General features: G+C 45.7%; 1 protein-coding gene across 1 annotated transcript in view; it reads left to right on the top strand.

Moving 5' to 3' along the window:
* The window catches only part of LOC147678939 (CD5 antigen-like), a 445,953-nt gene extending 423,164 nt beyond the window's left edge, over nt 1–22,789 (top strand). Inside the window, exons 5-6 of the mRNA XM_086942689.1 lie at nt 17,341–17,373; nt 22,293–22,789. Coding sequence (XP_086798815.1) covers nt 17,341–17,373; nt 22,293–22,789 — 530 coding nt within the window. The remainder of the gene's footprint in view (nt 1–17,340; nt 17,374–22,292) is intronic.
* Nucleotides 22,790–25,018: the final 2,229 nt, after the last annotated feature.

Below are 25,018 nucleotides of genomic sequence, written 5' to 3'. Positions count from 1 at the left end.
AGTCACTTTAGCATTGATTTTACAATATGACAGTTATAGACATTCTGTAAAATGTTCTTTTTTTGCTGCTAACATATTGCACTTTAGCTTCTGCTTTGTAAGCACATTGCACTTTATTTTTGAACCTGTAGACTGCTACCAAACCTGTGAAAATATTGGCAGCACTATAATCCCTAACTGGAAAATGTTAATCAACTTTGGATACCTTTTATTTTTGCACTGTATCCCTGTATGTTCAACTAGTCATTGTGTTTGATTTGTATTTGTTTTCTTCTTTTTTGTAATGGTTTTAATTAATCAACAAATAAATAAATAGTGCACTGCTCTTAGCAAAACCTAAAAATGGCAACGTTTCCCTCTCATTCTGTACACTTATACATGTAAATATCAAATCACGTTGCTTCCCTTGCTTCCCAGGTTAATTCAATTTCTAAGACACATTTCTATTGGTTACACATATCAACCATTGGCAACTAACCTCTAACTGAACCAAAATTGCTTCTGAAGTTTTTTGGAGTCTCGCCTGTCTATGCACCGCAACCGATGGAAGCGCGGATACAGATAAGACTTCAAAAGTATATTACAAATACTTTTACCAATTTTTTTAATAACACACTACTTCTAACTATACCAGTGAGCGAAATCTCACTGCAATTACATTTTATTTTAATATTTATAAGAAAAAACACATTTTAATGCTACACATAACTTCCAACCCTACCCCCATTCTGCTTAATGCAAGTTTCCATAGTAATAGTTCATGGAACACTCAACTGAACAAGGAGGTCACAAGTTCAGCACACAGTGTTGCAAATTCAAACACCAAGTGTGCTTGGCTTTTCAAAATATCAGCTTATCCTATATAATGTACCTTCCAAACAGTTTTTACTAACCAATAAGAAACATGCTTTTTAAACACAGAAACATGCATCATACGTTTCACTCTATAAGTTCTCAAACAGCAAATCACTTCTCTTCTTTTTTTAAAACTGCATCTTGTCAACCATTTTAGAGACTTTTATTTTACCAACTGCCTACTTCACCTACAGACATCTTTCGAGTGCATCCACACTTCCCTTCAAGATGCTTAGAGTGTGGATTGTGGGACACAGCTATATTATCTGTTGCAAAAGGTATGCTGAAAGCAGAGGTATTGACAAAGACCTAGCTTTGCAAAATATAGGCATTAAATGGATTAGACAGAGAGGGTTAAAGTGGCACCAATTGATGCCATAACTCCATTTTCCATCTCCAACACCTTGACCTCATAATTGTGCACTGTGGTGGTAATGACCTGGGCACTTTGACTGGGGTAGGTCTGGAAATCCTAATGAAGGACACCTTTGCAGAATTTATGTTACTTTTCCCCCAAACTGCCTTTGTCTACTCTAGCATATGCTAAAGACAGAAATGATACCGGTCCAATCAATTTTATACACAGATTGAGAAAACTAGGAAACATGTCAATAAAGCTGTTTCAGCATATCTCAGTACAGTATGGGGTCCATATAAAACAACAACCTGGGTTTCTCAACAACTTTAGACTCTGCATAAGCACTTACATGTAGGTACCGAAATCTCCCAATAAACACAGAGGCTCTTTTTAGAGCCACCCAAAATCCAAACATATAACCTAGATTTATAATAAATAAATCATGTATTTTCTTTGCTGAGAGTTGCGCACCCAGCGCGCCAAGGAGTCGCGCATCTAGAGCATTCACAACAGGGGGCCACGCTGGGAATAATGCACCCAGCGCGTTCACACCAGCGGGCCATGCTGGGAGTCGCGCGCTCAGTGTATTCAAACCAGAATACCACGCTGGGAGTCAGGCACCCAGCTGGTGCACACCAGGGGTCCCCACTGAGAGTCGCGTTAGGGTCGCAACTCCAAATTTTTCATAAAAAAATGGCTCCTACAAGTAATTTCTGTTCGCCCTGGGGACCCTCTTCCCTGGGGCCTATCCATGTTGATGAGGACAGTGGGGGGAGACCAACGCCCCCACGGTCCTGCCGGTTCCCTGTGTCCTGAGAGAGACGGCATTGCTTTTCCACATGGGGAGCTGCTAACATCACTTTTTCTTGAATTTCGCAGGAACTTCTGAACGGATTTACACCATTTAACAAATAGGGCTCTTTCCGATCTAAGGACTACCTTTTTGCCAAAGTTGGTATATTTCCTTTCAGCAGTTTCAATCAATCAATCAAAGACATTTGTAGAGCGCACTACTTACCCGGAGGGTCTCAAGGCGCTTGGGGGGGGAGGGGGTGCTGCTACTGCTCGAACAGCCAGGTCTTGAGCTTCTTCCTGAAGGAGAGGTGGTCTTGGGTCAGGTGAGGTCAGTCGGGAGAGAGTTCCAGGTCTTGGCGGCCAGGTAGGAGAAGGACCTTTCTCCTGTTGTCGTTCTTCGGATGCGGGGGATGGCGGCGAGGGCGTGACTGGCTGATCGGAGATGGCGTTTGGGAGCGTAGAAGTTGATGCGGTTGTTGAGGTAGCTCGGGCCTTGATCGTGTAGGGCTTTGTGTGCGTGGGTGAGGAGACGGAAGGTGATTCTTTTGTTGACGGGGAGCCAATGCAGGTCTCTCAGATGTCCGGAGATGTGGCTGTGTCATGGGATGTCGAGGATGAGTCTGGCTGAGGTGTTCTGGATCCGCTGGAGTCTCTTCTGGAGCTTGGCGGTGGTTCCGGCATAGAGGGCGTTGCCGTAGTCCAGTCAGGTGGTGACGAGGGCCTGGGTGACCGTCTTCCTGGTCTCGGTGGGGATCCACCGGAAGATCTTCCGTAGCATGCGCAGGATGTTGAAGCACGACGAGGAGACAGCGTTGACTTATCTGGTCATGGAGAGGGAGGAGTCCAGGATGACGCCCAGGTTCCGTGCATGGTCTGTCGGTTTGGGTGCGGTGCCCAGGGCAGGGGGCCACCAGGAGTCGTCCCAGGCGGAGGGCGAGGAGCCCAGGATGAGGACTTCCGTCTTGTCTGAGTTCAGTTTCAGGCGGCTGGTCGTCATCCACTCGGCTACGTCTTTCATCCCTTCATGAAGGTCGGCTCTGGCGGCGGCGGGGTCGTTGGTCAGGGAGAGGATCAGCTGGGTGTCGTCAGCGTAGGAGATGATGTTGAGGCTGTAGCCATGTCTAAAGTTTCCTTTGGGAATTAACATGGAGAAAACACATTTTGTGACCCCCTTTTTCTCAGCCCCAGCTTGACGTATCACACCAAACTTTCAAAATTGGAACTGACCGGAGTAGTCCATAAGTTTAAAACATTTCGCAAAGATTTGTCAACCGGCGCCAAAGTTATTGGGAAAACAAAAAATGAGTTTCCTATGGGAACTAGGTCCTAACTATAACTACCTACTGGCGACTGCCAGTAGGTAGTATGTATAATAAAAATGTGTTTCCCATGGAAACTAGGTCCTAACTATAACTACCTACATAATATATATATATATTTATAAGTTAAGACCTACTTTCCATACGAAAATCGCTTTTTCTTTTCCCCATAACTTTGGCACCGTTTGACGAATCTTGGCAAATTTTTCCAAACTAGTGGGAGGCTCCAGTCAGTTCCTGTCCTGTCATGAAAGTTTTCAGTGATTTGTCAAGCGGGGGCCAAGAAAAAGGGGGGGTCTGAAAATACATTTTCTCCATGTTATTTTCCAATGGAAACTTTAGACAAAGCTACAACCCAAATTTCTGAACAGAATTACACCCAGGGCCATATTATCAATATTGGGCGATAATGTTATCACTGCTTTAGCGGCAGGAAATTGCCGCTAAAGCCGCGATAAGGGGCTTGATAATATGCCCGAGAGAATTCCAATAAAAGCCCAGGTTCTGGTGGAAAGGACATCAAACCTGGCCTTCTCCTAGAATACTCTAATGCATATTATCAAGCCCCTTATCACCACTTTAGCAGCAGTTTCCTACCGCTAAAGCAGCGATAATGTTATGCCCGTTCTTGGTAATATTTTTTTTTTATATAACAAAACAAAAGCCAATGCTGAGATACCCAATTATCAACAGTTAATTAACCACACTTGCTGTTCTTGAATCAAACAAAAACAACCTGATCACAATATAGCATCATGTGAGATTTATTCTCTTTAGTAGAATTTTCATTTTTTAGCACATTTTTGGTGCATGGGGATACAAAAGAATTTATATACAATATATACAAACATAAACATCAATTACACAGAACATGTTATACAATACATACTCACTTGGCCAATCAATCATACCAAAGAACATTCACACAAATAGCAACAAAACAAAAACAATAAGTCCACGTATTGGTGACAAGTAGATGGAACTAATCCTTTCGTAATAGTCAGTTTCTATAGTCTGTGTAAGTCACAGTTCTGCCAGAGAGTCTTTCATAACAATTTAAAGAACTGTTCTATGGCATCAGTAATAAACCAAATACGGGACAAGGCTGGTCGACGCGTTTCGAACCCCTGTTTGTTGTTGGGGTTCTCCTCAGGACCGGATGGGTTCTGGAAAAACAATAAAGGCTTGCTTAGAATTGCTTACTAGAAGGAGAAAAGAGACCAACTCCATAAAAACCATAGCCGCCCCCTACCTTGAGATAAATGTCATCAATCACAGTCAGTCGTGTGAAGAGAAAGTAACCCTGGTTACGGGGTGAAATCTGTATCCCAACGGAGAAGTATTCATAGGGACTGTGAAGGGAAAAATGTGCAGACACGCGCTGTATTAGATCATACATACATTTAAACCAGCACTCATTCCAGATGTACTAGCTAAGGGGCGTCGTGCTTACCCGCTAAAATCGCGGCTTCAAACTTGCCGGCATATCCTCGTTTGTAAACAGCGGCCGTTCTGGACAATTCTTGAGGATTCGCCGTAATTGTTCGGACAAGGAAGAATATTTTAAACATGCTGACCATCTGAGAAATCGTCTTATACAAAGAGGGTACACTAAAAAATTATTAAAAAACTCCCTGAAACGAGCATGGTGGACTCCACGTGAGACTTTACTTGAGAAAAAAATCAAAGAGGACGTTAAAAGGATGGTGTGCGTCACTACTTTTTGTCCAGCTGCAAACCAACATAAGAAACTTATAATGTCCAATTGGCATTTACTTAAAAACCTCCATGAGGATTTTTCTGCACCTCCGCTCTTCGCATACAAGAAAGAGAAGAGTGTGGCTAACCACGTCGTAAGAGCGGCCTTACCTATTGTGAAGGCACCAACACTACAAAGTATGTTCGGGCTTCCCCCCCCCAAAAGGGCACCACAAATGTGGAACATGTACGTGTTGCAATGAAACCATAGAAGACTCGGTGTTTACCTTTGAAAATATCCACTGGAAGCACGACGCTTTTACAAATTGCAAAACTAAAAACGTCGTGTATGCGATTATCTGCCCTTGCCCTCTGGTATATATTGGGAAGACAACACAAGAAGTAAGAAATCGGATTACACAGCATAAATCAAGATTCCAGAGAGGAGTTGAAAATGCCCCACTTGTGAATCACTGGTCTAAATGCAAACATGTGAAAAGTGATTTAAAATGGACAGTGCTATCGAAAATCGAAAGAGACCCAAGAGGCGGCGATTTGGACGCAAAATTGTCACAGCGCGAAGCGATGCTAATAATGAAATTCAACACGGCAATCAGGGGGTTAAATGAGATCTCTGAAATTTATAAACCGACTGTTTGATTTGGCCTTATTTTGCACTGTTCCTACAGCCAGAATGGACTATAATCCAGTCCGCTGTTTGCATCCACCAATGCTCGAGGACGCAAGGACATCAAACTACAAGTCCCATGAGCACTGGGAAGCCACCAGCAAACCAGGAAGTATAGCGCTCAGGAGCGCAACCAGTTCAGGCGAAGTACTTGACCGAACCTGAGAGAGAGAAGGACGGATGCCTTTTTCCTCTGTCGGTATGTACATTCATCAGTCCGGCTGACACCCGTTAAGCTTTTGTAGACGCTCAACATGCTTCACAAGCCCAAATTGTGAAACGCTTCTCCGTTTGTTTTACAGCCTGAGAACGGCCGCTGTTTACAAACGAGGATATGCCGGCAAGTTTGAAGCCGCGATTTTAGCGGGTAAGCACGACGCCCCTTAGCTAGTACATCTGGAATGAGTGCTGGTTTAAATGTATGTATGATCTAATACAGCGCGTGTCTGCACATTTTTCCCTTCACAGTCCCTATGAATACTTCTCCGTTGGGATACAGATTTCACCCCGTAACCAGGGTTACTTTCTCTTCACACGACTGACTGTGATTGATGACATTTATCTCACGGTAGGGAGCGGCTATGGTTTTTATGGAGTTGGTCTCTTTTCTCCTTCTAGTAAGCAATTCTAAGCAAGCCTTTATTGTTTTTCCAGAACCCATCCGGTCCTGAGGAGAACCCCAACAACAAACAGGGGTTCGAAACGCGTCGACCAGCCTTGTCCCATATTTGGTTTATTACTGATGCCATAGAACAGTTCTTTAAATTGTTATGAAAGACTCTCTGGCAGAACTGTGACTTACACAGACTATAGAAACTGACTATTACGAAAGGATTAGTTCCATCTACTTGTCACCAATACGTGGACTTATTGTTTTTGTTTTGTTGCTATTTGTGTGAATGTTCTTTTGTATGATTGATTGGCCAAGTGTGTATGTATTGTATAAAATGTTCTGTGTAATTGATGTTTATGTTTGTATATATTGTATATAAATTCTTTTGTATCCCCATGCACCAAAAATGTGCTAAAAAATGAAAATTCTACTAAAGAGAATAAATCTCACATGATGCTATATTGTGAGCAGGTTGTTTTTGTTTGATTCAAGAACAGCAAGTGTGGTTAATTAACTGTTGATAATTGGGTATCTCAGCATTGGCTTTTGTTTTGTTATATAAAATTTGGTTGGACTCAGCCTTGCTGAGTTAGGAGTCAAGACCCTTGTTTGATTCTTCGTTCTTGGTAATATGGCCCCAAATTTGGCAAAAAGGTAGCCCTTGGGTCAAAAAGAGACCTTTTTCTTATATGGTGTAAACCTGTTCAATAGTTTTTGTGATATTAAAGGAAACAACCATATATATATATATATATATATATATATATATATATATATATATATATATGTATATATATATATATATATATATATATATATATATATATATATATATATATATATATATATATATATATATATATCTGGGTGGAACCTAACCCCTGAGCACCAGCTTGGCTCTAATTTGCTGCCAACACTTCAAACCTGGAAGTGTTAGCAGCCATCTTGTGCTCGGACCGAGGGAGAAAGAAAAAGAAAAAAAAAGATAGAAAACAAGAACAGGGGGCTGGATAAAAACACCCTGACCCCGAGGCCTGCTCAGGGTGTCCCACAGGAACCCCCAGGCCCTAAAACAGCATTTTTTTAAAAAATATTTCAGGCGGGATGGCGCCGGAGTGTGAATCAGTCCCAATTTTCTTTTTAAAGGAAGCGCGGTGTCCCGTGCTTCGTTTTCAAAGCCCCCGAGTGGGCCAAGTCCCGGGGGGAATTTATTTATGTAGCGGGAGCCGCAGGGGAACCGCATCTCAGAGGACCGCCGCCTACCCGGGGTATGTAAATTATGTGCGGGAGGGAACGCGGCTGTCCAGCAGCCCCGGGGGATTGTTTTTTATTAATCTGTGGGGGCCTCCAAGGCCCCCTCAAGCCCTGGTGACCACCACCCCCTGGGGCTTTTCTTAAATATTCGTTGGGGCAAAGGGCCCCCCCGCTGCCTTTGTGACCGCCACCCCAGAGGGCTGGTATTTATTATAAAAATAAACACACAGGCCTGGTTACCGCCATCTCCCCGGGGCACTAATAATGTAAGCTCAGGGGTCTGTTACTCACCCCTGAGTCCCGGGGACCACCAACTCCTCGGGGCTTTAAATAGTGGCCCAGGGTACCGCCACCCCCAAGGACACTGCTGTTTGCTATGACAGGGCGGGAGTCCTGCCGCTCCCGCTCTGTCATAGCAAAGTCTGCTTCGGATTTTTGAAGGGAGAGTAGGTTTCCTGCTCTCCCTTCCAAAATCCAAAGCAGATTGCTTTTCCACATGGTAGCTGCATGATAGCAGCTCCCCGTGTGGAAAAGCAAGGCCTGCCGCAGGAGGCGGGGAGCCAGCAGGACCGTAGGAGAATTGGGGCTCCCTCCATGGTCCCCAACGGGCAAGCCAGGCCCCAGGGGATGGGGTCCCCGGGGCCATTAGTGCCCCCCTCCTGGAGATCTTGATGTATCCGGAGACTGCCACCTCCCAGGGCTGGCTCCTGCGGTGTCCCTGGTTGCCCACCGCCGGGACACTGCTGTTTGCTATGACAGGGTGTGAGCCCTGCGGCTCCTGCCCTGTCATAGCAAACTCTGCTTTGGATTTTGGAAGCAAGAGCAGGTTTCCTGCTCTCGCTTCCAAAATCCAAAGCAGAATGCTTTTCCACACGGGGAGCTGCATGTTAGCAGCTCTCCGTGTGGAAAAGCATTGCCGGCTCCCACAGGAGGCGGGGAGCCAGTGGGACCATGGGAGAATAGGGGCTCCCCCCATGGTCCCCAATGGACAGGCCAGGCCCCGAGGATGGGGTCACAGGGCCTTTCAAAAACAAATTTGAAAAAAAACACAGCAGGCCTGCCCCAGAGGATGGGGTCCCCAAGGCCATAATTGGCAAGAGGAGGAGGGCCCCAGCCACTTCCCAACAATAAAATACTTATTGGCTTTTTTTTAAAAAGGGGCCACCCAGACCCCCTTCCAAATAATAAAAAGACGTAATTGTGCCGGAGGCCCCGCCGCCTCCCAGCAACACTCCGCAAACGCGACCTGTGGTATGTTTTAAGTTGAGAAATTAATTCCCCTGAGGGTTCCTAGGGGTCAACTAGCCCACCAGAATCCTCTAGTAAGCGCCACAGGGCTGCCTTGCAGAGAGGTGGTCCGAGGCCACCCCCTTTTTACACTTCTCTGCAACACAGCTCTGTGGCGCTTACTGGAGGTAGCTGGTGGGCTAGATGGACCCCAGGGACCCTTAGGACTCAAGGGGATTTAATCCCACAAATTACAATGCACCAGGGGGGCAGTTTGCACTGTGGTGCAGGGAGGTGACGTGGCCTGACATGACAAATGTGCAAACGCGCTCTGTGGCATGTTTTAAGTTGGGGAATTTAGTCCCCTTCAATCCTGAGGGTCCCTGGGGGCCAACTAGCCCACTAGGTACCTCCAGTACGCGCCACAGGGCTGCATTGCAGAGTGGTGGTCCAAGGCCATGCCCCTTTTTACACCTACAGGTTTAATGTATGCAGGGTGGGCATTTTGTCGCAAGGAACCCCCGTAAAAGTGACCAAGTGAAATCTACGTTGCGTCAAAATGAGATATGTCGTAAAAAGAGTCCAGAGGTTCTCTTATGAGTGGACGAGGCTTGCTCCAGCAATTCCAAGGTGGTCTTCTAGGGGGTGACGTGTCGAACAGCCTTAGGCTGATCAGGGAGGAGTGCTCAACATATGCAAAAACACATAATAGTGAATAAATGATTCATACAACTCAATACGGAGATCCATATTAGTTTATAAAAATAACAAGTGTCTTCATATTTATTTAGGTACCAGAATAAGTACAATGAGATAAGTACATTTTTCAGTAGAAATTCCTTTGGATTCAAAAAGTTGATACAGTGCAATTTCCAGAAGAGGCAATTTCATCCAATGGGAGGAAAGACAAGTTAGGCATTCAGGGACAGTAAAGTGACTTGCATGGGAGAGTTCACAAGGGGTGAGAAAACCACAGTGGACTCTGTTTCACGAGGGTTGGCAGACCATACTGACCCCTTTGGCCGTCTTCAACTCGGGCTCGGAGCAATTGGCGCAGTGGTATTCTTTGGTGTACGGTTTTTGCGATCTCTGAGTCCTCTCAATTCATTTTGGGTGCATGCAGGATGCAGGGAAGGTTTGCTGCTTCACTGGAGGTTTTGGTTCCTGGATGAAATCCTGGCAGGTCTCCCAGGTTTTGGAAACACAACAGCTGCAGGACAAGTCCTCTTTTGGCACAGTTCTCCAAGTCAGCAGGCAGGCCTGTATGGTTGTCACCAAGTCAGTTTTTGAATCTTTAGTTCTTGCTCTTTGCAACTCTTAACGTCCATCTTCTTTCAAGTCAGTAGGGTCTGATTATCTGGTGCCAGGGGCTCCTGAATACTGAATATAAGGGTGTTAAGGGAGTGTAAGGTAGTAGCCAATGGGCTACTCGCCATTGGGGGACCTGCGCCCCCTATATGACCACTTCTTGTGAGAAGTGGGCATAACCATGTCCCAGAGTTCCTAAGTTTGCCAACACAAAGATGGCTTAATCTGAAATGTCATGTCCACCTTATATTATGCCACTTTAGGGATTGTACTAACTTTGGAGTTTGCAAGTCTACCTGACTAGCATTTTGCTGATAGCCCATTTTTAAACATACTTTGGAGCTTACAAACAAGTGTTTCTGACCTTGCAGTCCCCGGATGTAAGAGCGGGGCTGCAGAGTGTTCAAGGTCAGCGCTCTAGTTTCTTGGGAAGGGGATAAAAAGACAAGCTGGGTCGAGGGCGCAGCAGGCGCGTGACTGGCACACAAAAGGCAAGCCCTTCTGCGCCTGTCAGTGCCCAGAGCGCGCCCAACGTCAGAACCGCTGGTTATCTCGGGTGCCACCGTCTTAACAGATCCATAATTATGGCGCTTAGAAGAGGTGAATGCTGTGGTCCAAAAATGTGTCCTTGACAGGAGGTTACAGAAAAGTTTAAGTGCCCTGGCTGTAGTCTCCAGATCTCTACCCCTTCAGACAGTAATACTGACAAGGAGGGCGGTTACACCGAGGAGAAAAGGATTGAGGTGAAGGCTGGAGCAGAAATGTTTCCTACGGGTAGTAGAAATTCAATCATTAGTGAGATTTGTGCTGGTCACAAGTAGGGATTGGGGCAGTATCACAGTTAAAATGCCTTTTGCTCAATATTATATCCCTGGGCAAGCATAAGTATGATCTTGAATGCCTGCTCCAGGTCTCTGCACCGGACTTAGTTTTTCTCACAGAGACTTGGACTAGTCAGGCCTCTGCTCCGGACTGGAACAGTGCCCTTCCAGCAGGATATTCTGTAGTTAGTCAGGACAGGATGGGGAGTAAAGGGGGCGGGATAGCAATAATTCACCATGACCACCTGACAGTGCATATTAAGCCCATAATATTACTCCCTGCAGGGGCAATGCGTTTTGCGGTGAAAACTAAGAATATTTCCACAGTACCTGGAATACTTCTTTATGGACAGCTGGGCACCAGAGCCCCTTTCTCTCTTGCTTTACAGAACCTGCTTGAATCTTTAACTGATTCCAGTTCACTCATCATTTTGGGTCATTTTAACTACCATTTTAAACTTAACAACAACGCCGATACCATCCAGCTTCTTGACAACTTAGCAGGCTATGGTTTTCATCAAATGGGGGTGGGTCCCACACATTCTGCTGGTCATACACTGGATGGCATTTCTGCCAAAAGCTCTGAGATTATACTGAGCAATTTGGTCCCTCTTCCCTGGACGAACCATACGGCAATCAATTTAAACCTTCAGGTCCCATTACCCGCACAGCTGGATATAAATAAACCAGCTAGCATATAAATTAGGCAGTGGAACAAAATCCAAGGGATTGAATTTGAGCAGGCACTAAATAACTGCCCCCGATTCATGTCCTTGATAATAATGAGGTGACCAGCCAGTTTTATAACTGGATAGCTATGGCCATAAGTAAGGAGGCCCCTGTTAAAGAGATTAAACGTAGAAGAGCGCAGGCACCGTCTCCTTGGTATGGCCCGGAACTGAAAAAAGTGAATGTTTTATGCAGGAGAGCCGAACGTTCTAGGAGAACTGAATATAGGACGGAGCATACGCCATCCTGTAATATAGCACTACAACAATATAAAGTAGCTAATATACTAGCAAAAACCACGTACTACTCAGCAAAAATAGAGGAGGCCAGTAATTCCACCAAGCAACTTTTAAAAAATATTAAAGCGCGCTCTAAACGATGTCAGAATACGTGTTTTTGCCCTGATTCCGCGTTCTACAACAAAATGGCAAGTTTCTTTCACACTAAGATCTATACGATCTATGGTGAATTACGGAATAACAGGCAGGGAGACGATGACGGCCAACTACTACCAAGGTGGACGCGACACTGCAGTGCCAGCTGAACATGTTCTGCACACTCACGCCTATTGAAGTAAACAAAATCATACTTTCCATCAAGTCAGGATCCCCATGGGATCCCTGTCCTCCAACTGTCATACATAGGGGATCCGAGGCCATTAGTAAACATCTCACTCCCATTTTAAACCATGTGATTGTGTCAGGGGTTTATTCGTTGACCTGGAAAAAGGCCTGCATTAGACTGGCTCTTGATCCACTGAAGGTCATGAACTATCGACCTATTTTGTGCCTGCCGATTGCAGCAAAAATTCTTGAGAGGTCGATAAATCTGGAGCTGACATCTTATGAAGACATCAACAATTTGTTGGATCTAAGTCAGCATGGCTTTGGTCAGGGCACTCGATGGAGACGGCACTAGTTATGGCAGCGAAAGAGATTCAGAGACTGGTGGATGGGGGGAAGAGCGATCCTCATCCACCTTGACCTATCGGCAGCATTCAACACCGTGAACCACACGGTGTTGGTGCGGAGGCTGAAGGCACTGGGGATAGGGGAGGCGGCTCTGTACCTCCTCTCCTCTTTTTTAGAGGATAGGGAACAAACTCTTCACTGGGAAAATCTACAGTCTGAAACCTTCCTTCTGCCATGCAGAGTCCCACAGGGATCAGTACTGTTACCCACTAATCTCATTAGACAGCATGGTTTCTTGTTTGCGTCTTATGCTAACGACACACAGATCATCATCTCTGTTTCACAACTGTCGGAGCCGGTTGCCACAAGATTCCATGCGTGTCTGATGCACATCTTGATCTGGATGGGTAATAACTACCTTAAAATAAACACAGATAAGATGGAGGTGACAGAGTTCGGTGGCGGTCCGTCCCAGTGGAAACACACCTGGTGGCCGATAGAGGCGGGTGTATGACCAGCACCATCCACGAAAGTTAAGAACTTGGGGATAATCTATGATGACCAACTTGGGTTTTCTGCCAAGATCAACCATGTAACCTCCACCTGATTCTACATACTGAAGCTTCTGAGGAAGGTATTTCCTTTTATTCCTCAGGAGCTAAGAAAAACAGTGGTAGTGGCCTTAGTTTTGTCCCAACTAGACTATTGCAATGCCCTATTCAAAGGCATTTACAAGGCAAAAAGATCATACTGCAGTCTATACAAAACACGGCCACACGAATATTATTGAATATCCCAAAAGTTCACCCCACTTCTGCTGCCATTAAGTCATTACATAGGCTTCCAACACAGCAACGTTTGGAATTTAAGTCATTATGTCTAGAACATAAGACATTATATGGCGGAGGTGCTGCTGATCTACAAAAAATGTTCCATTGGTATATTCCTACTAGAAGTTTTAGATCGGCTACCTCTGGCCTCATCTGTGCCACTAAGTATGCAGAGCTAGATGCGGGGGAAAGAGCATATCGCACTGTGCAGTTGTGCAGTTAGGTTGTGGAACCAACTTCCTACTACACTTAGAGTCAAGAAAGCAAATAAAACCTTGGTTGTTCCCTCAAGCATAAATGATCAGTACTGGGACGATCAGATCTCTTCTTTCTTATGTCAGCGCCAAGACCAAAGGCCTCGGCATTTAAGCGTTCTATAAACCTAAATCCTATCCTATTTTCCACCTATTCAGTTGACAAAGGAATCTAGACAAAAGCGTGAGGCTTCATCTCCTGTGAAGCAAGCCAGATTTCACAGTTCAAAAGTGGTTTCTTATTTGAAGTTCATCTGCCTGGGAATGCTAATCAGCAGGTCATCCTGTGGTAGGAGCTGTAAATGCCCTTTCCCAAGCAAGCTTTATTTCTGAACTTCTGAGAGAAAGGCTCTCACCCTTGGGGGTCAGACACTCGTCTCTGGTGGCAGAAACCAGCCAGACAAAACACTGGAATTAGAGAGGGTTTTTCAATGGAAGATGTTTGAGACCAAACATCCCTATTGTCAGTGAAACCATTGTGTAGGTGGGGAATTCCTTTTCACCAGTGTCCAGCACATTCCAAAATGGCTTCCCCGATCAATTGCATTGGCATTAATGGAACTGAACAGCAGAGGGACATATCTGCTCATGAATGTATTCGCTCACATGTAATAAAAAAACAGCGTGCCTTAGGATTGTAAGGCCTGCTGTAGAGGTGATGTACAAATACTAAATGACCTGTTAGAGTGCATGGCACACAGGGAAGTTTGTCATGTTATGTTTTACTTTTGTATGTACCAAACACACACAGCCTGCAAATAGTTGTCTGGTGTGCATTTGGTGATTGGTCACTTACAATGGCACAATTTGTGCTGCATCACTGAGAAACCCTTCTTTAGTACCTCATGCTCTAGGTGTCTGGGGTACCATTTACTAGGGACTTACAGAGAGTACTAAAGGTTTTGCCCATTGAGGAAAATACCTGTACAGTTTTGGGAAAGAGATCTGGCACAGGGGACCTGATTTTCAGGGACCCAATGCACTTCCAGTCAAAATCAAATAGCAGGCAAACAGTGGGGGTGACCATGTCACCAAGGGGCGTTTTCCTACATGGATAAAACTCAAGCTTTTGGATAAAAATCCATGATGGGCTGAGAATCACTCTGGACGTATTGCTTTTGGCAGCTGTGCACATTTATCCCTTCACACTAAACATGGATCACCGGCTACTCTGCTGCTGTGGCATCCACCTGCTTTGGCGAGAGGGGCGAGAGGGGCTCTTAAAGATAGCACCTGTACTACTCTTCTCTTGAAAGGTGCGTGTCATTTCTGCCTGCTTCCCATGGTGCATCTCTATTGTGAGGGATGTTTACAGAGCTCTTTCTCCTCCTCCTCTTGTGTCTGTTAAGTGAGAGACTTGTACAGGTGCGCACATAGTGTCAATGTTCTGTGTGAGAGAAGCTTGCAGAAGCTGCTCAGAGTTTTGAGATACAGCACATTCCTGTCCTCTTTTACAGTGCTAGTGCACAATGACTGTCATGGTGCAAGGATGTCTGTGTTGAAATCAAGTTTTTGTAGAGGAAGAGACACCTTCCTTCACAAAAACCCTTACACCACCCTTGGTGAGGTGCTGGCTTTTGACACACACCCTAGTCTAAAGCATGTTGTAAATCTGGTAATTGTGGTGGGCAAGAGTGATCCGCTTGACCCAAGGTGGCTCATCCTGGGGGTGACTGGAGAAATGACGTGGCCGCAGTGGACTAAGACCTGGCTGGCCCTTGTGGGTGGGGTAGCCAAGAGAAACATTGCCTGAGCATGGGAAGCAGAGACAGCCCCTACTCTTACAGCCTGGAAAAGATACCTGGACTGGTGTTGTGGGGCGGAGCGCGTTATCTACCAGAGCTGGGGCTGCCCTCGTAAAGGGGAAAAGATCTGGTGTGCATGGGCCCAATAGAAAGAACTTTTATGTGAGCCCTGTGAACTGATATGTGTTTATGTGGGAGACAGGATGCTAGGGATTGCAGTGGGGGAGTGTGGGTGTCTCATGGTGGGGATCGCTGACAGGATACATTTTAAGAACTGTGAACTTGTCTCGGCTATCTCTCCTTAAATGCCACTTGTATATGAGTATTGAACTGAAGCCTGTTTATGTTTAGTAAAAAGACTTTTTTTTTTAAATCTGGAAATGTGTCAAACGCCATGGGTGTTACATGGGAGCACTCACCGTAATACCTTCACAGTGTGAGGCACCGCAGTGACTTGTGCTGCGTTGCCTCACACCATATCTACAGGGTCATTTGCCACTGGAACGTCATTAAAGAGATGTTCTGGTGGTGCGCTGTCTTTGCAAATAAGCCCCTAAGCGTGTTGGAAGACATTATCGTAAAACATGTAGATCCTCATTGAGGAGTGAGAGTTTCTCGGAACACATCCACCACTGCTTTCAACACTTTTCAAAGGTTGCCACTGTAAAAAAAATATATCACATCACTGGGCAACCCAAAGAAAATTTAAATTACCCCTTTCCTTTTCTGAGAAAACCAACCTCCCCAGTCAGAAAAACCTGCTCCACTGTGATCAGGCGTTGAAGCACCCTCGATACGCTGGGTGCCTTGGGTGGGATTCCAATAATGAAGCATGCAACCAACCAGGTTCTTGGGCGAGGGGACTTTTAATAAAATCTAAAGGATTTTCTTCCCACTGAGGGCCTCATTTATGAGGAATTGACGCAGGGCAAGGCCGCACATCTTCTTACTGCACTGCTCGACACCAATGTGAAAGGGCAGGAATGCACCATATTTATGAAATACAGTGCATTTGTTGACTTTCCCCCTGTGCTGGTGCACAATTTGCTCCACAGTGCCAAAGTAGGCATGCTTGCACTGTGGTGCGAGGGTGCCTCTGCTGCAGGCAGGATTGTTTTGGTCTAGGAAGGGGCAACTTCCTGCACAAGAAAGAATCCCAAGAGGTGTTCATCTCTTTCACATGGAAAAAGGAAACAACAATAAGAAATGAACATATTTCTCCTTGTTACGCCTGCTCTGGGGGGAGTACGATGTTGGTGCAGCCCCCGGTTTACGTGATTGAGTAAATCTGGAGCAGCATCAAAGTCCATGGGTGCCGCGTGGGGAAGCCCACAGTGATGGCCATGGAAGGCCTCCTGGGTTCAGAGTAAGGCAAGGGAGCGGCCGGCACAGCTTTGTCTTACTCCATATCTATGATGCCACGTAAACCATGCAGAATCTTTGCATCGCCTCAAAGATATGATTAAGAGGCCGGCGTCACAGGAGCGTCAGAAAAAGGTGGCGTTAGCCTGTCTTAAATAAGCCCCTTAGTATGAAGGACATCGGTAAGGAATTAATACATACCTTGCTATCGTGCTCGCTTTTCATTGTTGAAGGTATGAGAGGTAGACGTGGAGGTAAACATGGTAAATATAGTAATGCCTCCTTAGATCGGTGGGGTACAGACGGGTGGGCGAGTTTTTGTATGTGTGGCCCCTCACAGAGCCTTGCAGGAGGCCCTATGGTTTTATTACACCACTGGATTTGTACTGTTCCCTTTTGATCTCGGGTGGACAGGGTGGTAAATACGGTAATGCTTCCCTGGAAGCCTCCCTAGAAGGTCGGTGGTGAAGAAGATCATAAAAATGCAGTTGATTAATGTTTATATTACCAGCATATAACCAAGGAACAATGTAAAAAATAATATCTTGTTATGTTTTTCTTTTATCTTTGCAGAGAGTCGTGTTTTTGACCCAGAAGTCTTCAGAGGTACTTCTTTAAGTTGTTTTGCATCCTTGAATATAAATCTTTATTTCCCTCCCTGCCAGGTACAGTTTGTACAAACATATGTAACAAGTGAGACTTGGTACACAGAAGAGCTATATTACAAACTCTCAATGTCTAAAGAGACCAGTCTAAAGGCCAGAAGGGGGGGGGCATCTTTTTCACCATGGCAACTTTAAAAAGTGCTTCTTACCTCCTAACTAGTTATTTTGGCCTTTCTGTGCACTGAAGAAAGAACGGCGGATGAGCACTACTCAAGATATGAGATCAGGTGAGACGGTATGAGCAGCGACTCCAGGGGGGTGTTAGGCACTAAACACTCGATCCCCTCGCATGACAGTAACATGAGACATTAGGTACAACTGCCCAAACATTACCAAGATAATCTGCTGCACATAAACCTTAGTTCAACTTGTCTCCGATGTTAGCACAGACCTGTTTGTAGGTTTGTCCAGAAATTTAACCTGCATCTAACTCATGGGGTACTGGCGTTTGGATAGGAAAGCTACCGGCTGTACCAGGTGCCACTCGTAGGCAGTTGGTAGCAAATCACATTGGAGGGGTGCAAAAAATATGCACATAACAAATACACATAATAATATACACAATAATATGCATATTATTATATGCATATTATTATTATTAGCAGACCGTCCCGACGTTGTCCGGGTATGAATTGCTGCCGGCCAGTAGTATATTGTTTCGTAGGATTTCATTTTGATAGCATTTCTTATCTGTGACAGGCCTGTGAAACGCTCCGATTCACAGTGCACTGCTGATGCTCTTAAGAGTGCGCGTTCAGTAGTGTGTGAACTCGAGTTTCCCTACTTTATTTTCCTTGCAATATTATATAGCGCGAACTCGACAACATGGCATGAGCACAATTTACATTACAGAAGAACACATTGATTTGTGGTAGGCACGGGGAGACAAAGCGATTTGCCTGTAATCACAGGATGTTGAGCTGATGCCGAGATTCTAACGTAGCTCCCCATCTCTAAAGTTCGCAATTCTAGAACTTGTGGTGGGAGGTGTGTCTAAAAGTATATGTCGGTGCTGGGCATCAATGAGGGAGACCTGTGCATTTTTCCAATTGGTGGTGAAAAAATATGAGTATGTTGCTGGAGATGTGGGCCGCCGTGCCACCAATGTACTTACGGGGGAGGGTAAACACCCATTATTCCGCAAATTTCTTTCCGCATACCATCACTCTGCATACTTTCATTACGAAAGTACCATGACTCCGCAATGCCATTATAACACACGGCATTACATTTTATATGCTTTTAGCACGCATACATTTACAACGAAATTCGTTGTAAATGCATGAATGGTAAAAGCATGTTTTTTAAAAATGTTTGGTTAAGGCAAGTATGGGTATAGGGGTATATGTTTTGGGGTATTGAGGTATATGTTTTGGGGTGTTTTGGTATTTTAATGGTTCAGATATAGTTTTGGGTTATGGGGTACAGGGGTATTTTTAGGGTTCAGGGCTAGGTTTGGGTTTTGAGGTATAGGGGTATTTATAGGGTTCAGGGGTAGGTTTGGGTTTTGGGGTACAGGGGTATTTTAAGGGTTCAGGGCTAGGTTTGGGTTTTGGGGTACAGGGGTATTTTTAGGGTTCAGGGCTAGGTTTGGGTTTTGGGATACAGGGGTATTTTAGGGTTCTGGGCTAGGTTTGGGTTTTGGGGTACAGGGGTATTTTTAGGGTTCAGGGGTAGGTTTGGGTTTTGGGGTACAGGGGTATTTTAAGGGTTATGGGCTAGGTTTGGGTTTTGGGGTACAGGGGTATTTTAGGGTTCAGGGGGTAGGTTTGGGTTTTGGGGTACAGGGGTATTTTTAGGGTTCAGGGGTATGTTTGGGTTTTGAGGTACAGGGGTATTTATAGGGTTCAGGGCTAGGTTTTGGTTTTGGGGTACAGGGGTATTTTTAGGGTTTAGGGATAGGTTTGGGTTTTGGGGTACAGGGTATATTTATAGGGTTAAGATGGGTTAGTGTTTAAGGGTGTTGGGGTATTTTATAGAGTAAGGGTGGGTTATGATTATGGGGTGCAGGGGTATTTAAGGTAGGGGTGGGCAGAATTGGCGTGAACTTGGAACAATAAATTTGCAATATTTTGTTCCGTCAGATTTCCAATTATTAAAACAGAAGCCTCATATATTCAAGGTAAAATAACAAGTATTTCTACATCCTAAAATGCATATAGTCATTTCACAAAAGTGAAATTAGCTTCCAGCAAGCAGTGAGAGATGTGATGATGTTGAGATCAAGCCCCTGCAAACCATTATGGGACGAGATTAGCATTGGGAAGTGAATATTATCGTATCCAAATAATTCTACAAAGAGCTGCAGTTCACCTGTTCTCCCCAGTTGTCCCCAAGAGGCAAATGCAATAGCATTTAAAATATTATACATCAAACTGCAGTTCACCTCATGGTCCCTAGATGTCCCTGATGAGGCAAATGCAATAGCATTTAAAATATTACACATCAAGCTGCAGTTCACCTCATGTCCCTAGATGTCCCTGATGATGCAAATGCAATAGCATTTAAAATATTATATATCAAGCTGCAGTTCACCTCGCCGTCCCTAGATGTCCCTGCAAGGCAAATGCAATAGCATTTAAAATATTATACATCAAGCTGCAGTTCACCTCGTCGTCCCAAGATGTCCCTGATGAGTAAAATTCCAAAACATTGAAACCCTTTCATGAATGCTAAAAATTATGCTAAGCTTATCCCATAATGCTTTGCAGGGCCTTTTAGCTGTATTTTTGCCCATAACTGTGCTTGCGGTGGTTCTAAGAGAATGGGACCTCCACTGAATTACTATTTAAAGGGAGCAGGAATGTATAGAACCTGGGAAGAAAAAACAACACTTGTGACGGAATGCCCCCAGCGATTGTCACGCCCCCAGCACACACCCACAGCACAATGCAGACATGCCCACAAGGGACTACTTTGCTGGCACGGTTCTTTTACATTTTAAATGTATATGGTGGGCGTCTGCATAGCCTATGTCCTTCTGCTGCAACTGCCCTTTCCAAGGCTGTATTGGGTTTTGTGATTGGTGCTGTGGTTCCCGAGTTTACCTGGCCAAAAGGTGCAAGTTCTCTCTTTATAATAGTAGTATAGATACACTTCAAAAAAATCACTTACCGTACACTGCCACTTGATGTTCTGAAGCACGTCCTTGTTGTTCCTCAGCACGTCCTCTGAGCACGAAGCCCACAGGCAACTCTCTCATCAAATCAAGACACTGTTATCAGGTGTCGTGATTGGCTGGAGCAGGCTGGCTCCGTGCTCCAAAAGGCACTGTAGGCCTGTGTCTGCTCCCCTACTCAACTATCCAAGACAGCCGGGTTGGAGATGTTTGATTCGCACATGTTAAATTGGCCGTAGCAAGGTTGCCAGCCAAACCAACATGCTCAGTTCAAACTTACGTGGCCACTCCTCACTGCTGTCAATCATTGGCTGTAGTGGCGCACTGGCCCCGCCCTGTCATCGTACTCTGTTTGATGGCAAAAAGCATCAAAACTAAATGGTGATAAAATCATTTTATTACTATTTCATTGTCAACACATTCTCCCCAGCAGTGTGGGGGTGCGAAGTTCCTTTGCTCCCACGAAGGAATCACCGTTGGTGCCACTGCACTTTCCTCACCATTGATTGCTGCCCCTCTTTTCCCACTGCACTAGTACAAAAGTGCTGCCGGGTGGGACCGGTGGTACTGCAATGGCAGCAACAATGAGACCTACGCCTCTGCTAACCCTGCCACTGCACCTGCTGAATCATTGAAAGATGCGCTGTTACTCTCACTGATCTAGTACAGGCGTGGCATCGCTGGCCCAACCAGGTACCACTGCACCTGCTGAATCATTGATAGTTATGCCACTGCTCACACTGCACTACTACCGGTGCGGCATCGCTAGTCCAGCCCGGTGCCACTGCACCTTCTGCACCATTGGGACCTATGTCTCTGCTCACACTGCACAAGCATAGCCAGCTGGGCCTGGTGCCCCTGTACTCACTGATTCATTGATAGTTATGCCTCTGCTCACACTGCACTAGTGCAGGCGTGACATTGCTGGTCCGGCCCGGTGCCACTGCACCCGCTGATTCATTGATAGGTATGCCTCTGCTCACACTGTACTCGTACAGGTGTGGCATCACTGGACAGGCCCGGGGCTACTGCACCTGCTGCACCATTGAGACCTACACCTCTGCTCACACTTCACAAGAGCGTCCACCTGGGCCTGGTGCCACTGCACCTGCTGAAGCATTGATTGGTACACCTCTGCTCACACTGCACAAGAGCGGTCACCTGGGCCTGGTGCCACTGCACCTGCTGAAGCATTGATAGGTATGCCTCTGCTCACACTGTATTAGTATAGGTGCGGCATCGCTGGTCCAGCCCGGTGCCACTGCACCCGTTGAATCATTGATAGGTGCGCTGTCACTCACACTGTACTAATACAGGTGTGGCATCGCCAGTCCTGCCCGGTGCCACTGCACCCGTTGAATCATTGATAGGTGAGTTGCTGGTCAAACTGCACTGCTACAGGTGCGGTATCGTTGGACGGGCCCAGTGCCACTGCACCTGCTGCACTAGTGCTCTGAGCTCATATGAAGAGGTTTGTCCCTCTCCCACACTTCGATTGTTGAAGTCCTCAGTTAATGTGAGGGACAAGTAATTGTCAGGTGCTTTTAGAGCTTCATTTACAAGCCTCTTGCGTCGCTGGTGTTACTTTTTCCCATATCAAAGGTGACGCATCGATGGTGCAAGAGGCTTGAAACTCAGCCGCTTCGTTTTTAATATATTTTTCTCTGCCTGCAAATTCTGCACATTCTTGGAAGTGTTGACACGTTTTGTGAGTGACCTGATGATGTTCTCTGTCTCCGCAGCGCCCCTGTCGGTGGATCCGAAGGCTGCAGACGGGACCTTCCTCATCAGCAGTAACGGGAAGGAACTCCGCAACGTTGGCCTGGACCGCTGTGTCTGGGGGTCCACGGGGGTCATCTCTGGGAGGTGGTACTGGGTGGTGACCATGGACCGGACAGTGAGGGTCCCGGAAGCACATATGGAGCGTGACCACTGGAGGCTGGGGGTCGCCAGCGCATCAGTGAACACAAGGGGCCGGATCCTTTATGCCCCCAAGGACGGCTTCTGGCTTCTCACCCAGACCTGGTTCGAGTATTATATTAACGATGAAACTAACAAAGAGCACCGTTTTTTTAATACGCTTTACAATGTGGGTATCTTTGTGGACTACGAGGAGGGGCTGGTGTCTTTCTACAGTGCAGACACAAAGAAGCACCTCTACACCTTCACTGCCACTTTTAAAGAGAAAATATATCCTTACATCTGCCTTGGGTATGGAAGACATGTTTATCTGCAGTAATCACACAAAGGCTAAACATGGGTGTGTCTATGATAAATTGTTTCTTTTTCATGATATTTAGAAATCACCATGAAGTCAAAATACTTGAAGCTGCTGAAAAGGGCATTTTTATTCAATAAAAACGAACAGCTTTATCTAAAAGCAAATGTGTCTTTCAGACTTTCTGAAACCAAGACTGACCAACACGAACATCTCGCTGAGATAAAAAAATTAAAGTGGGAGCAGAGGTCAGAGGTTGTCCCAACCTGAGCAAACTCGAGGCTCCTCTGGAATGTTCACCATCAGAGCCTCGTGCCAGCAGCAGTGACATAGAGAGTGTGTCCTGGGCCCAGGAGAAAAGAAGGAAATGGGGCCCCTGAACACAGTTTCAAAGGTGAAATAGAGCAGACACCAGGGATTCTGGGTCCCGGTGTCACTGCACCTGCTGCACCAATGGAAGCTAGACTAGACCCCCAAGCCAGTGTGCCCTGGGCCACGGAGCAAGGAAGGAAATGGGGCCCCTAACCTCTGCTTGAACTGTGAAATAGAGCAGTAACCAGGGCCTCTGGGCCCCAGTGCACCTGCACCCGCTGCACCAATGGAAGATATACCAGACCCCCAGCCAGTGTGTCCTGGGCCCAGGAGAAAGGAAGGAAATGGGGCCCCTGAACACTGTTTCAACTGTGAAATAGAGCAGTAACAAGGTCTTCTGTGCCCGGGGCCACTGCACCTGCTGCACCAATGGAAGCTAGACCCCCAGGCCAGTGTGTCCTGGGCCCAGGAGCAAGGAAGGAAATGGGGCCCCTGGCCTCTGACTGTGAAATACAACAGCAATCTGGGCCTCTGTTCCCTGTGCTACTGCACCTGCTGCACCAATGGAATGCGAGGGGGAGACAAAGACTCCAGACAAACTTCAATAAAGTGGGCATTAGCAAAGGCACCGGGATGTAACCGGTGAATAAGTGGGTATAAGCAATGGCACTGGGATGTAACCTGTGATCAATAAAGTGGGCATTAGCAATGGCACTGGGATGTTACAGGTGATCAATAATGTGGCATTTGCAATGGCACTTGGATGTCACCGGTTATCAATAAATTGGCATTAGCAATGGCACTGGGATGTAACCGGTGATCAATAAAATGAGCATTAGCAATGGCACTGGGATGTAACAGGTGATCAATAATGTGGCATTAGCAATGGCACTGGGATGTAACCAGTGATCAATAAAGTAGAATTAGCAATGGCACTGGGATGTAACCGGTGATCAATAAACTGGAATTAACTATGGCACTGGGATATAACCGGTGATCAATAAAGTGGGTATTAGCAATGGCACTGGGATGTCACCAGTGAACAATAAACTGGCATTAGCAATGGCACTGGGATGTAAATGGAGATCAATAAAGTGGGAATTAGCAATGGCACTGGGATGTAACTGGTGATCAATAAAGTGGGTATTAGCAATGGCACTGGGATGTAACTGGTGATCAATAAAGTAGGGATTAGCAATGGCACTGGTATGTAACCAAGGATCAATAAAGTGGCATTGGTAATGGCACTGGGATGTAACTGGTGATCAATAAATTAGGTATTAGCAAGGGTTCTGGGATGTAACCAGTGATCAATAAGGTGGCATTAGCAAAGGCACTGAGGTGTAAACAGTGATCAATAAAGTGGGCATTAGCAATGGCAGTGGGATGTAACCGATGATCAATAAAGTGGGTGTTAGGAATGGCCCTAGAATGTGACCGCTGATCAATAAATTGGGTATTAGCAATGGCCTTGGAATGTAACCTGTGATCAATAAAGTGGGTATTAGCAATGGCACTAGGGTGTATGCAGTGATCAATAAAGTGCCATTAGCAATGGCACTGGAATGTCCTCGGGGATCAATAATGTAGCATTACCAATGGATGGGATGTAACCGGTGATCAATAAAGTGGGTACTAGCAATGGCACTGGGATGTAACCGGTAACCAATAAAATGGGCATTAGCAATGGCACTAGGATGTCCTCAGGGATCAATAAAGTAGCATTACCAATGGCACTGGGATGTCACCGGTGATCAAAAATGCGGCATGAGCAAAGGCACTGGAATGTAACTGGTGATCAATAAAGTGGCATTACATTAGAAATGGCACTGAGACGTAACTGGTGATCAATAACATGGGTATTCATCAATGGCACTGGGATGTAACGGGTGATCAATAAAGTGGGTATTAGCAATGGCACTGGGATGTAACCGGTAA

The sequence above is a fragment of the Lissotriton vulgaris genome, chromosome 11 (genome assembly GCF_964263255.1).
Source record: "Lissotriton vulgaris chromosome 11, aLisVul1.2, whole genome shotgun sequence".
In the NCBI taxonomy this organism is placed as follows: Eukaryota; Metazoa; Chordata; class Amphibia; order Caudata; family Salamandridae; genus Lissotriton; species Lissotriton vulgaris.
Note: the sequence above shows the minus strand (reverse complement) of the source record. Positions and strands in the feature narration are given on the sequence as shown.